General features: G+C 52.5%; 1 protein-coding gene across 1 annotated transcript in view; it reads left to right on the forward strand.

Annotated features, from left to right (window-relative positions):
* Nucleotides 1-16044, forward strand: part of LOC140264987 (arf-GAP with Rho-GAP domain, ANK repeat and PH domain-containing protein 1-like) — a gene marked incomplete at its 3' end in the record, with an annotated part of 46822 nt that overhangs the window by 11713 nt on the left and 19065 nt on the right. The window contains exons 2-3 of the mRNA XM_072360869.1: nucleotides 591-725; nucleotides 10292-10427. Coding sequence (XP_072216970.1) covers nucleotides 591-725; nucleotides 10292-10427 — 271 coding nt within the window. The remainder of the gene's footprint in view (nucleotides 1-590; nucleotides 726-10291; nucleotides 10428-16044) is intronic.

A 16044-nucleotide genomic window follows, 5' to 3' on the forward strand; every position in this document is an offset into this window, starting at 1 on the left:
AGGACTGAATATGGGGCTGGGGTCCCTATGGGGTCTTATGTCCCATAATAAGGGATATGGGGTCGGGGTCCCTATGGGGTTTCTGCCCTATAATAAGGGATATGGGGTTGGGGTCCCTATGGGGTCTTATGTCCCATAATAAGGGATATGGGGTCGGGGTCCCTATGGGGTCTGATGTCCCATAATAAGGGCTATGGGGTCGGGGTCCCTATGGGGTCTTATGTCCCATAATAATGGCTATGGGGTTGGGGTCCCTATGGGGTTTCTGTCCCATAATAAGGGATATGGGGTCGGGGTCCCTATAGGGTTTCTGCCCTATAATAAGGGATATGGGGTCGGGGTCCCTATGGGGTCTTATGTCCCATATTAGGGCTATGGGGTTGGGGTACCTATGGGGTTTCTGCCCTATAATAAGGGATATGGGGTTGGGATCCCTATGGGGTCTTATGTCCCATAATAAGGGATATGGGGTTGGGGTCTCTATGGGGTCTTATGTCCCATAATAAGGGCTATGGGGTTGTGGTCCCTATGGGGTTGTGGTCCCTATGGGGTTGTGTTATAGGGTCCCCATTTACCCCTATGTATTCCAGTGCCCCCCGGCCCCGAGCTGTGTGTCCCTATGGCTGATCCCTACTCGGTGCTGCTGCCCCACGTCACCCACAGCGGGTTCCTCTATAAGACCCCATCGATGGGGAGACCCCACAGCGACAGGAGGGGGCTGGAAGGTGGGTGACAATGGGGGTCTATGGGGGTCTATGGGTGTCAATGGGTGTCTATGGGTGTCAATGGGTGTCAATGGGGTGTCTATGGATGTCATGTGGTCCCTATGGGTTTAAATGGGTCCCTATATGTCCCTATGGGTCTCAATGGGTCCCTGTGGGTGTCAATGGGTGTCAATGGGTCCCTATGGGTGTCAATGGGTGTCAGTGGGTGTCAATGGGGTCCCTATGGGTCCCTATGTGTCCCTATGGGTCCCTATGGATACCAATGGGTGTCAGTGGGTGTCAGTGGGTGTCAATGGGGGTTAATGGGTGTCAATGGGTGTCTATGGGTGTCAATGGGGTCCCTATGGATACCAATGGTTGTCAATGGTTGTCAGTGGGTGTCAATGGGTGTCAATGGGTGTCAATGTATCTCAATGGGTGTCTATGTTTGTCAATGGGTGTCAGTGGGTCCCTATGTGTCCCTATGGATACCAATGGGTGTCAATGGGTGTCTATGGGTGTCTATGGGTGTCTATGGGTGTCTATGGGTGTCTATGGGTTTCTATGGGGTCCCTATGTGTCCCTATGTGTCCCTATGGATACCAATGGGTGTCAATGGGTGTCTATGGGTGTCTATGGGTGTCAATGGGTGTCAGTGGGTGTCTATGGGTCCCTATGGGTGTCAATGGGGTCCCTATGGGTCCCTATGGATACCAATGTGTGTCAGTGGGTGTCTATGGGGGTCTGTGGGTGTCAATGGGTGTCTATGGGGGTCAATGGGTGTCAGTGAGTGTCTATGGGTGTCTATGGGGGTCAGTGGGTGTCTATGGGTGTCAATGGGTGTCAATGGGGGTCAGTGGGGTGTCTATGGGTGTCTATGGGTGTCAATGGGTGTCAATGGGTGTCAATGGGTGTCAATGGGGGTCAATGGGGGTCAATGGGGTCCCTGTGGGTCCCTGTGGGTGTCAATGGGTGTCAATGGGTGTCAATGGGTTTCAATGGGTGTCAATGGGTGCCTATGGGTGTCAGTGGGGTTGCTATGGGTCCCTATGGGTCCCTATGGGTCCCTATGTGTCCCTATGTGTCCTTATGTGTTCCTATGGATACCAATGGGTGTCAATGGGTGTCTATGGGTGTCAATGGGTGTCAATGGGTGTCAATGGGTGTCTATGGGTGTCAATGGGTGTCAATGGGTGTCAATGGGTGTCTATGGGTGTCTATGGGTGTCAATGGGTGTCAATGGGTGTCTATGGGTGTCAATGGGTGTCAATGGGTGTCTTTGGGTGTCTATGGGTGTCTATGGGTGTCTATGGGTGTCTATGGGTGTCAATGGGTGTCAATGGGTGTCTATGGGTGTCTATGGGTGTCAATGGGTGTCTATGGGTGTCTATGGGTGTCAATGGGTGTCAATGGGTGTCTATGGGTGTCAATGGGTGTCAATGGGTGTCTTTGGGTGTCTATGGGTGTCTATGGGTGTCTATGGGTGTCTATGGGTGTCTATGGGTGTCAATGGGTGTCAATGGGTGTCTATGGGTGTCTATGGGTGTCAATGGGTGTCTATGGGTGTCTATGGGTGTCAATGGGTGTCAATGGGTGTCTATGGGTGTCTATGGGTGTCAATGGGTGTCTATGGGTGTCTATGGGCGTCTATGGGCCCCTATTGGTGTCAGTGGGGTCCCTATGGGTCCCTATGGATACCAATGGGTGTCAATGGGTGTCTATGGGTGTCAATGGGTGTCAATGGGTGTCTATGGGTGTCAATGGTTGTCAGTGGGTGTCAATGGGGTCCCTATGGGTCACTATGGGTGTCAATGGGTGTCAGTGGGTGGCCTTGGCTGGCCATGGGTGGACATGGATGGGTATGGGTGGCTTTGGGTAACCATGGGTGGCCTTGGGTGGTCATGGGTGGTCATGGGTGTCTATGGGTGGTCATGGGTGGTCGTGGGTGTCTATGGGTGGTCACGGGTGTTCATGGGTGGCAATGGGTGGCCATGGGTGGCCATGGGTGGTCATGGGTGGACATGGGTGGTCATTGGTGGTCGTGGGTGTCTATGGGTGGCCATGGGTGGTCATGGGTGTTCATGGGTGGTCGTGGGTGGCCATTGGTGGCCATGGGTGCCCATGGGTGTCTATGGGTGACCTTGGTTGGCCATAGGTGTCTATGGGTGGCCATGGGTGTCTATGGGTGGCCATGGGTGGCCATGGGTGGTCATGGGTGTTCATGGATGGCCATGGGTGGTCATGGGTGGCCATGGGTGGCTCCAGGTGATAATGGGTGGCTATGGGTGGCTTTGGATAGCCATGGGTGGCCATGGGTGGTCATGGGTAACATTGGTTGGCCATGGGTGGTCATGGGTGTCTATGGGTGGCCATGGGTGGCCATGGGTGGTCATGGGTGGCCTTGGGTGGTCTTGGGTGGCCATGGGTGGCCATGGGTGTCTATGGGTGACCTTGGTTGGCCATAGGTGTCTATGGGTGTTCATGGGTGGCCATGGGTGGCCATGGGTGGTCATGGGTGGTCATGGGTGGCCATGGGTGTCTATGGGTATCTATCGGTGACCTTGGCTGGCCATGGGTGGCCATGGATGGGTATGGGTGGCTTTGGGTAACCATGGGTGGTCATGGGTGGTCATGGGTGTTCATGGGTGGCCATGGGTGGTCGTGGGTGTCTATGGGTGGACATGGGTGGTCATGGGTGGTCATGGGTGGTCATGGGTGGCCATGGGTGGTCGTGGGTGTCTATGGGTGGACATGGGTGGTCATGGGTGGTCATGGGTGGTCATGGGTGGCCGTGGGTGGTCGTGGGTGGTCATGAGTGGCCATGGGTGGTCATTGGTGGTCGTGAGTGTCTATGGGTGGCCATGGGTATCTATGGGTGACAATGGATGTCAATGGGTGTCAATGGGTGTCAATGGGAGCCAATATATGTCAATGGGTTCAAATGGGTTCCAATGGGTGTCTATGGGTGTCTATGGGTGTCAATGGGTGTCAATGGGTGTCTATGGGTGTCAATGGGTGTCAATGGGTGTCAATGGGTGTCTATGGGTGTCAATGGGTGTCAATGGGTGTCTTTGGGTGTCTATGGGTGTCAATGGGTGTCTATGGGTGTCTATGGGTGTCAATGGGTGTCAATGGGTGTCTATGGGTGTCTATGGGTGTCAATGGGTGTCTATGGGTGTCTATGGGCGTCTATGGGCCCCTATTGGTGTCAGTGGGGTCCCTATGGGTCCCTATGGATACCAATGGGTGTCAATGGGTGTCTATGGGTGTCTATGGGTACCAATGGGTGTCTATGGGTGTCAATGGTTGTCAGTGGGTGTCAATGGGGTCCCTATGGGTCACTATGGGTGTCAATGGGTGTCAGTGGGTGGCCTTGGCTGGCCATGGGTGGACATGGATGGGTATGGGTGGCTTTGGGTAACCATGGGTGGCCTTGGGTGGTCATGGGTGGTCATGGGTGTCTATGGGTGGTCATGGGTGGTCGTGGGTGTCTATGGGTGGTCACGGGTGTTCATGGGTGGCAATGGGTGGCCATGGGTGGCCATGGGTGGTCATGGGTGGACATGGGTGGTCATTGGTGGTCGTGGGTGTCTATGGGTGGCCATGGGTGGTCATGGGTGTTCATGGGTGGTCGTGGGTGGCCATTGGTGGCCATGGGTGCCCATGGGTGTCTATGGGTGACCTTGGTTGGCCATAGGTGTCTATGGGTGGCCATGGGTGTCTATGGGTGGCCATGGGTGGCCATGGGTGGTCATGGGTGTTCATGGATGGCCATGGGTGGTCATGGGTGGCCATGGGTGGCTCCAGGTGATAATGGGTGGCTATGGGTGGCTTTGGATAGCCATGGGTGGCCATGGGTGGTCATGGGTAACATTGGTTGGCCATGGGTGGTCATGGGTGTCTATGGGTGGCCATGGGTGGCCATGGGTGGTCATGGGTGGCCTTGGGTGGTCTTGGGTGGCCATGGGTGGCCATGGGTGTCTATGGGTGACCTTGGTTGGCCATAGGTGTCTATGGGTGTTCATGGGTGGCCATGGGTGGCCATGGGTGGTCATGGGTGGTCATGGGTGGCCATGGGTGTCTATGGGTATCTATCGGTGACCTTGGCTGGCCATGGGTGGCCATGGATGGGTATGGGTGGCTTTGGGTAACCATGGGTGGTCATGGGTGGTCATGGGTGTTCATGGGTGGCCATGGGTGGTCGTGGGTGTCTATGGGTGGACATGGGTGGTCATGGGTGGTCATGGGTGGTCATGGGTGGCCATGGGTGGTCGTGGGTGTCTATGGGTGGACATGGGTGGTCATGGGTGGTCATGGGTGGTCATGGGTGGCCGTGGGTGGTCGTGGGTGGTCATGAGTGGCCATGGGTGGTCATTGGTGGTCGTGAGTGTCTATGGGTGGCCATGGGTATCTATGGGTGACAATGGATGTCAATGGGTGTCAATGGGTGTCAATGGGAGCCAATGTATGTCAATGGGTTCAAATGGGTTCCAATGGGTGTCTATGGGTGTCTATGGGTGTCAATGGGTGTCATTGGCTGTCAATGGGTGCCCATGGGTGTCAAAGGGTGTCAGTGGGTGTCCAGGGGTGTCAATGGGGTCCCTATGGGTCCCTATGGATACCAATGGGTGTCAATGGTTGTCAATGGATGTCAGTGGGTGCCAATGGGTGTCAATGGGTGTCAATGGGTGTCAATGGGTACCAATGTATGTCAATGGGTGTCTATGTATGTCAATGGGTGCCAATGGGTGCCCATGTGTGTCAATGGGTGTCAATGGGTGTCAATGGGTGTCAATGGGTGTCAATGGGTGTCAATGGGAGCCAATGTATGTCAATGGGTTCCAATGGGTGTCTATGTATGTCAATGGGTGCCAATGGGTGTCAATGGGTGTCAATGGGCGTTAATGGGTACCAATGTATGCCAATGGGTGCCAATGGGTGCCCATGTGTGTCAATGGGTGCCAATGGATGTCAATGTATGTCAATGGGTGTCTATGTATGTCAATGGGTGTCAATGGGTGTCAGTGGGTATCAATGGGTGTCAATGGGTGTCTATGGGTGTCTATGGGTGTCAATGGATGTCAATGTATGTCAATGTATGTCAATGGGCGTCAATGGGCGTCAATGGGCGTCAATGGGCGTCAATGGGTGCCTATGGGTTCCTATGGGTGTCATTGGGTGTCAGTGGGTGTCAATGGGAGTCAATGGATGTGAATGGGTGTCAATGGGTGTCAATGGGAGCCAGTGGGTGTCAATGGGGGCCTATGGGTGCCAATGGGTGTCAATGGGTGTCAATGGGAGCCAATGTATGTCAATGGCAGTCAATGGGTGCCAGTGGGTGTCAATGTATGTCAATGGGTGTCAATGTATGTCAATGGGTGTCTATGTATGTCAATGGGTGTCAGTGGGTGTCAGTGGGTATCAATGGGTGTCAATGGGCGTCAATGGGTGCCTATTGGTTCCTATGGGTGTCATTGGGTGTCAGTGGGTGTCAATGGGTGTCAATGGGTGTCTATGGGTGTCAATGGGTGTCATTGGCTGTCAATGGGTGCCCATGGGTGTCAATGATTGTCAATGGGTGCCCATGGGTGTCAATGGGTGTCAGTGGGTGTCCAGGGGTGTCAATGGGGTCCCTATGGGTCCCTATGGATACCAATGGGTGTCAATGGTTGTCAATGGATGTCAGTGGGTGCCAATGGGTGCCCATGTGTGTCAATGGGTGTCAATGGGTACCAATGTATGTCAATGGGTGTCTATGTATGTCAATGGGTGTCAATGGGTGTCAATGTATGTCAATGGGTACCAATGGGTGCCAATGGGTGCCAATGGGTGCCAATGGGTGTCAATGGGTGTCAATGGGTGTCAATGGGTGCCATGGGTGTCAATGGGTGTCAATGGGTGTCAGTGGGTACCAATGGGTGCCATGGGTGCCAATGGGTGTCAGTGGGTGTCAATGTATGTCAATGGGTGCCAATGGGTGCCAATGGATGTCAATGGATGTCAATGGGAACCAATGGGTGTCAATGGGTGTCAATGTATGTCAATGGCAGTCAGTGGGTGCCAATGGGTGCCAATGGATGTCAGTGGGTGTCATTGGGTGTCACTGTATTCCCATGGATGTCAGTGGGTGTCAATGGGTGTCAATGGCTGTCAATGGGTGTCAGTGGGTGTCAATGGGTGTCAATGGGTAACAATGGGTGTCAATGGGTGTCAATGGGCGTCAGTGGGTGCCCATGGGTGTCAATGGGTGTCAGTGGGAGCCAGTGGGTGTCAATGGGGGCCTATGGGTGCCAATGGGTGTCAATGGGTGTCAATGGGAGCCAATGTATGTCAATGGCAGTCAATGGGTGCCAGTGGGTGTCAATGTATGTCAATGGGTGTCTATGTATGTCAATGGGTGTCAATGGGTGTCAATGGGTGTCAGTGGGTATCAATGGGTGCCAATGGGTTCCTATGGGTTCCTATGGGTGTCAGTGGGTGTCAGTGGGTGTCAATGGGTGTCTATGTATGTCAATGTATGTCAATGGGTGTCAATGAATGTCAGTGGGTGTCAATGGGTGTCAATGGCTGTCAATGGGTGTCAGTGGGTGTCAATGGGTGTCAATGGGTAACAATGGGTGTCAATGGGTGTCAATGGGCGTCAGTGGGTGCCCATGGGTGTCAATGGGTGTCAGTGGGTGTCAGTGGGTGTCAGTGGGTACCAATGGGTGCCATGGGTGCCAATGGGTGTCAGTGGGTGTCAATGTATGTCAATGGGTGCCAATGGGTGCCAATGGATGTCAATGGATGTCAATGGGAACCAATGGGTGTCAATGGGTGTCAATGTATGTCAATGGCAGTCAGTGGGTGCCAATGGGTGCCAATGGATGTCAGTGGGTGTCATTGGGTGTCACTGTATTCCCATGGATGTCAGTGGGTGTCAATGGGTGTCAATGGCTGTCAATGGGTGTCAGTGGGTGTCAATGGGTGTCAATGGGTAACAATGGGTGTCAATGGGTGTCAATGGGCGTCAGTGGGTGCCCATGGGTGTCAATGGGTGTCAGTGGGAGCCAGTGGGTGTCAATGGGGGCCTATGGGTGCCAATGGGTGTCAATGGGTGTCAATGGGTGTCAATGGGAGCCAATGTATGTCAATGGCAGTCAATGGGTGCCAGTGGGTGTCAATGTATGTCAATGGGTGTCTATGTATGTCAATGGGTGTCAATGGGTGTCAATGGGTGTCAGTGGGTATCAATGGGTGCCAATGGGTTCCTATGGGTTCCTATGGGTGTCAGTGGGTGTCAGTGGGTGTCAATGGGTGTCTATGTATGTCAATGTATGTCAATGGGTGTCAATGAATGTCAGTGGGTGTCAATGGGTGTCAATGGCTGTCAATGGGTGTCAGTGGGTGTCAATGGGTGTCAATGGGTAACAATGGGTGTCAATGGGTGTCAATGGGCGTCAGTGGGTGCCCATGGGTGTCAATGGGTGTCAGTGGGTGTCAGTGGGTGTCAATGGGAGCCAATGTATGTCACTGGTTGTCAATGGGTGCCAATGGATGTCAATGGGTGTCAGTGGGTGCCCATGTGTGTCAATAGGTGTCATTGGATGCCAATGGGTGTTGATGGGTGCCAATGGGTGTCAGTGGGTATCAATGTATGTCAATGGATGTCAGTGGGTGTCAATGGGTGTCAATGTATGTCAATGTATGTCAATGGGTGTCAATGGTTGTCAATGGGAGCCAATGTATGTCAATGGCAGTCAATGGGTGTCAATGGGTGCCTATGGGTTCCTATGGGTGTCATTGGGTGTCAGTGGGTGTCAATGGGAGTCAATGGATGTGAATGGGTGTCAATGGGAGTCAATGGGTGTCAATGGGTGCCAATGGGTGTCAATGGGAGTCAATGGGTGTCAATGGGTGTCAATGGGTGCCAATGGGAGCCAATGTATGTCAATGGCAGTCAATGGGTGCCAGTCGGTGTCAATGTATGTCAATGGGTGTCTATGTATGTCAGTGGGTATCAATGGGTGTCAATGGGTGTCAATGGGTTCCTATGGGTTCCTATGGGTGTCATTGGGTGTCAATGTGTGTCCATGTGTGTCAGTGGGTGCCAATGGATGTCAATGGATGTCAATGGGTGTCAATGGGTGCCAATGGGTGCCCATGTGTGTCAATGTATGTCAATGGATGCCAATGTATGTCAATGGGTGCCAATGTATGTCAGTGGGTGTCAATGGGTGCCAATGGATGTCAATGGGTGTCAATGGGAGCCAATGTATGTCAATGGCAGTCAATGGGTGCCAATGGGTGTCAATGTGTGTCAATGGGTGTCTATGTATGTCAGTGGGTGCCAATGGGTGTCAATGGGTGTCAATGGGTGTTAATGGGTACCAATGTATGTCAATGGGTGCCAATGGGTGTCAATGGGTGTCAATGGGCATCAATGGGCGTCAGTGGGTGTCAATGGGCATCAATGGGCGTCAGTGAGTGTCAATAGGTGCCAATGGGTGTCAGTGGGTGTCAATGGGTGCCATGGTTGCCAATTGATGTCAATGTATGTCAATGGGTGTCAATGGGTGTCAATGGGTACCAATGGGTGCCCATGTGTGTCAATGGTTGTCAATGGATGCCAATGTATGTCAATGGGTGCCAATGGGTGCTGATGGGAGTCAATGGGTGTCAATGGGAGCCAATGGATGCCAATGTATGTCAATGGGTGTCAATGGGCGTTAATGGGTACCAATGTATGTCAGTGGGTGTCAATGGGTGTCAATGGGTACCAATGGGTGCCATGGGTGTCAGTGGGTGTCAATGTATGTCAATGGGTGTCAGTGGGTGTCAATGGGTGTCAATGGGTGTCAATGGGAGCCAATGTATGTCAATGGCAGTCAGTGGGTGTCAATGGGTGTCAATGGGTGTCAATGGGTGTCAGTGGGTGCCAATGGGTGTCAGTGGGTGTCAGTGGGTGACCTTGGATGGCCATGGGTGTCAATGGGTGTCAATGGGTACCAATGGGTGCCAATGGGTGTCTATGTATGTCAATGTATGTCAATGGGTGCCAATGTGTGTCAATATGTGTCAATGGGTGTCTATGTGTGTCAATGGGTCCCTATGGGTGTCAATGGGTGTCAATGGGTGTCAGTGGGTGCCAGTGGATGTCAATGGGTGCCAATGGGTGTCAGTGGGTGTCAGTGGGTGTCAGTGGGTGTCAATGGGTGTCAATGGGTGTCTATGTATGTCAATGTATGTCAATGGGTGTCAATGAATGTCAGTGGGTGTTAATGGGTGCCCATGGGTGTCAATGGGTCCCTATGGGTGTCAATGGGTGTCAATGGGTGTCAGTGGGTGCCAGTGGATGTCAATGGGTGCCAATGGGTGCCAATGGGTGTCAGTGGGTGCCAATGGGTGTCAGTGGGTGCCAATGGGTGCCAATGGGTGTCAGTGGGTGTCAGTGGGTGACCTTGGTTGGCCATGGGTGTCAATGGGTGTCAATGGGTGTCAATGTATGTCAATGGGTGTCAGTGGGAGCCAATGGGTACCAATGTATGTCAATGGGTGCCAATGTGTGTCCCCGTGTTCCCATTGGTTCCCGTTGTGTTGCCGGGCAGATTTCAGCCGCCGCTGGTGCAGGCTGCAGGACGGGGTGCTGAGCTACTACGAGAGTCAGCGACACACGGCGCCATGTGGGGACATCAGGATGGAGCACGTCGTGTGTCTGGTCAGCAACCGGCCACACTGCCACGGGTACGGCACATAGGGAACCATGGGGACACATAGGGACACATAGGGACCATAGGGACACATTGGGACACATAGGGACCCATAGGGACACATAGGGACACATTGGGACACATTGGGACCATAGGGACACATTGGGACCATAGGGACACATAGGGACACATAGAGACACATAGGGACCATAGGGACACATAGGGACACATAGGGACACATTGGGACACATAGGGACCCATAGTGACCCAATAGGGACCCATAGATACCCATAGTGACCCATAGAGACCCATAGGGACCCATAGAGACCCATAGGGAACCATAGAGACCCATAGGGAACCATAGAGACCCATAGGGACACATAGAGAACCATAGTGACCCATAGGGACACATAGGGACCATAGGGACACATAGGGACACATAGGGACCCATAGGGACCCATAGAGACCCATAGAGAACCATAGCTACCCATAGCGACCCATAGGGACACATAGAGACCCATACAGACCCATAGCGACCCATAGAAACCCTTAGAGAACCATAGGGACCCATAGAGACCCATAGGGACACATAGCGACCCATAGGGACCCATAGCAACCTATAGCGACCCATAGAGACACATAGAGACACATACAGACCCATAGCGACCCATAGGGACCCATAGATACCCATAGTGACCCATAGGGGCACATAGGGACACACAGGGACACATTGGGACACATAGAGACCCATAGGGACACATAGGGACACATAGGGACACATAGAGACCCATAGGGACCCATAGGGACCCATAGGGACACATAGGAACACAGAGACCCATAGAGACCCATAGGGACCCATAGGGACACATAGAGAACCATAGGGACACATAGAGACACATAGGGACACATAGGGACCATAGGGACCCATAGGGACACATAGGGACACATAGAGACCATAGGGACACATAGCGACCCATAGGGACCCATGGTGATCCATAGGGACACATAGAGACACATAGGGACACATAGAGACACATAGGGACACATATAGACCTAAAGAGACCCATAGAGACACATAGGGACACGTAGGGACACATAGGGACACATAGGGACACATAGGGACACATAGGGAACCATAGCGACCCATAGGGACACATAGAGAGCCATAGGGACACAGGGACGCATAGTGACCCATAGAGAACTATAGGGACCCATAGGGACCCATAGGGACACATAGGGACACATAGAGAGCCATAGAGACCCGGAGCGACCCATAGAGACCCATAGAGAACCATAGGGACCCATAGGGACCCATAGAGACCCATAGAGACCCATAGAGACCCATAGGGACCCATAGAGACCCATAGCGACCCATAGGGACCCATAGGGACACATAGGGACCCATAGGGACACATAGGGACACATAGGGACACATAGGGACACATAGAGACACATAGGGACCCATAGCGACCCATAGCAATATATAGGGACCCATAGGGACCCATAGCGACCCATATAGACACATAGGGACCCATAGGGACTCATAGAGACCCATAGGGACCCATAGGGACCCATAGAGACCCATAGGGACACATAGGAAACCATAGGGACCCATGGGGACACATAGGGACCCATAGGGACACATAGGGACACATAGCGACCCATAGGGACACATAGGGACCCATAGGGACCCATAGGGACACATAGGGACCCATAGGGACCCATAGGGACACATAGGGACACATAGGGACACATAGGGACCCATAGCGACCCATAGGGACACATAGAGACACATAGGGATCCATAGGGACACATAGGGACACATAGGGACACATAGGGATCCATAGGGACTCATAGGGACACATAGGGACACATAGGGACACATAGGGACACAGAGAGACACATAGAGACACATAGGGACACATAGAGACACATAGGGATCCATAGGGACACATGGGGACACATAGGGACACATTGGGACCATAGGGACACATAGGGACACATAGATACCCATAGTGACCCATAGTGACCCATAGGGGCACATAGGGACACATAGAGACACATAGAGACCCATAGGGATCCATAGGGATCCATAGGGACCATAGGGACACATAGGGACACATAGGGACACATAGGGACACATAGAGACCCATAGTGATCCATAGGGAACCATAGGGGCACATAGGGACACATAGGGACACATAGAGAGCCATAGGGATCCATAGGGACCCATAGGGACACATAGGGACACATAGGGACACATAGGGACACATAGAGACCCATAGGGACACATAGGGACCATAGGGACACATAGGGACACATAGGGACACATAGGGACACATAGAGACCCATAGGGACACATAGGGACCATAGGGACACATAGGGACACATAGGGACACATAGGGACACATAGAGACCCATAGGGACACATAGGGACCATAGGGACACATAGGGACACATAGGGACACATAGGGACACATAGAGACCCATAGGGACACATAGGGACCATAGGGACACATAGGGACACATAGGGACACATAGGGACACATAGAGACACATAGGGAACCATAGGGACCCATAGGGACCCATAGGGACACATAGGAAACCATAGGGACACATGGGGACACATGGGGACACATAGGGACACATAGGGACACATGGGGAACCATAGGGATCCATAGGGACCATAGGGACACATAGGGACACATAGAGACACATAGGGACACATAGGGACACATATAGACACATAGAGACACATAGGGAACCATAGGGATCCATAGGGACACATAGGGACACATAGGGATCCATAGGGACACATAGGGACACATAGGGACACATAGGGACACATAGCGACCCATAGGGACCCATAGGGACCCATGGTGATCCATAGGGACCCATAGCGACCATAGGGACACATAGAGACCCATAGGGACCCATAGAGACCCATAGAGACACATAGAGACCCATAAGGACTCATAGGGACACATAGAGACACATAGAGACACATAGGGACACATAGGGACACATAGAGACACATAGAGACCATAGGGACACATAGCGACCCATAGGGACCCATAGGGACCCATGGTGATCCATAGGGACCCATAGCGACACATAGCGACACACAGCGACCCATAGCGACCCATAGAGACCCATAGAGAACCATAGGGACCAATAGGGACTCATAGAGACCCATAGAGACACATAGGGACCCATAGGGACCCATATGGACCCATAGGGACACATAGTGACCCATAGGGACACATAGGGACCATAGGGACACATAGGAAACCATAGGGACCCATACGGACACATAGGGACACATAGGGACACATAGCGACCCATAGGGACCCATAGGGACACATAGGGACACATAGAGAACCATAGGGGCACATAGAGACACATAGGGACACATAGGGACACATAGGGACACATAGGGACCATAGGGACACATAGGGACCATAGGGACACATAGGGACACATAGGGACACATAGAGAGCCATAGAGACCCAGAGCGACCCATAGAGACCCATAGAGAACCATAGGGACACATAGGGACCCATAGAGACCCATAGAGACCCATAGGGACCCATAGAGACCCATAGTGACCCATAGGGAACCATAGGGGCACATAGGGACACATAGAGACCCATAGGGACCCATAGAGACCCATAGTGACCCATAAGGAACCATAGGGACACATAGGGACCCATAGAGACCCATAGAGACCCATAGGGACCCATAGAGACACATAGTGACCCATAGGGAACCATAGGGACACATAGGGACCCATAGAGACCCATAGAGACCCATAGGGACCCATAGAGACCCATAGTGACCCATAGAGACACATAGGGACACATAGAGACACATAGGGACACATAGGGACACATAGAGACCCATGGGGACCCATAGAGACCCATAGAGACCCATAGATACCCATAGTGACCCATAGGGAACCATAGGGGCACATAGGGGCACATAGGGACACATAGGGACACATAGGGACACATAGGGACCCATAGAGACACATAGGGAACCATAGGGACAAATAGGGAACCATAGGGACACATTGGGACACATAGGGACACATAGGGACACATAGGGACACATAGGGACCATAGGGACACATAGCGACCCATAGGGACACATAGGGACCCATAGGGACACATAGGGACACATAGGGACACATAGGGACCCATAGGGACACATAGGGACCCATAGGGACACATAGGGACACATAGGGACACATAGGGACACATAGCAACCCATAGGGACACATAGAGAGCCATAGAGACACATAGAGACCCATAGGGACCCATAGGGACACATAAAGACCAATAGGGACTGATAGAGACCCATAGGGACCCATAGTGACCCATAGGGACACATAGGGACCATTAGGGACCCATAGGGACCCATAGAGACACATAGGGACACATAGGGACCCATAGGGACACATAGGGATATATAGGGACACATATGGAAACATTAGGGACACATAGGGACACATAGGGACCCATAGGGAACAATAGGGACACATAGGGACACATAGGGACACATAGTGACCCATAGGGACACATAGGGACACATAGAGAGCCATAGAGACCCAGAGCGACCCATAGAGACCCATAGAGAACCATAGGGACACATAGGGACCCATAGAGACCCATAGGGACCCATAGAGACCCATAGCGACCCATAGGGACCCATAGGGACACATAGGGACCCATAAGGACACATAGGGACACATAGAGACCCATAGGGACCCATAGGGACCCATGGTGATCCATAGGGACACATAGCGACACGTAGCGACACACAGCGACCCATAGCGACCCATAGAGACCCATAGAGAACCATAGGGAACAATAGGGACACATAGAGATCCATAGCGACCCATAGGGACCAATAGGGACTCATAGAGACCCATAGAGACACATAGGGACCCATAGGGACCCATAGGGACACATAGGGACACATAGTGACCCATAGGGACACATAGGGACACATAGAGAACCATAGGGACACATAGGGACACATAGAGACACATAGGGACACATAGGGACACATAGGGAACCATAGGGACACATAGGGACACATAGGGACACATTGGGACACATAGGGACACATAGAGAACCATAGGGACACATAGGGACACATAGAGACACATAGGGACACATAGAGAACCATAGGGACACATAGGGACACATAGGGACACATAGGGACACATAGCGACCCATAGGGACACATAGGGACCCATAGGGACACATAGGGACACATAGGGACACATAGGGACACAGAGACCCATAGAGACCCATAGGGACCCATAGGGACACATAGGGACACATAGGGACACAGAGACCCATAGGGAACCATAGGGACACATTGGGACCATAGGGACCCATAGGGACCATAGGGACACATAGGGACACATAGAGACACATAGGGAACCATAGGGACACATAGCGACCCATAGGGACACATAGGGACCATAGGGAACCATAGGGACACATAGGGACACATAGGGACCCATAGTGACCCATAGGGAACCATAGGGGCACATAGGGACACATGGGGACACATAGGGACACATTGGGACACATAGGGATCCATAGGGACCATAGGGACACATAGGGACACATAGGGAC

The sequence above is a fragment of the Excalfactoria chinensis genome, unplaced genomic scaffold (assembly GCF_039878825.1).
Source record: "Excalfactoria chinensis isolate bCotChi1 unplaced genomic scaffold, bCotChi1.hap2 Scaffold_377, whole genome shotgun sequence".
NCBI classification, from domain to species: Eukaryota; Metazoa; Chordata; class Aves; order Galliformes; family Phasianidae; genus Excalfactoria; species Excalfactoria chinensis.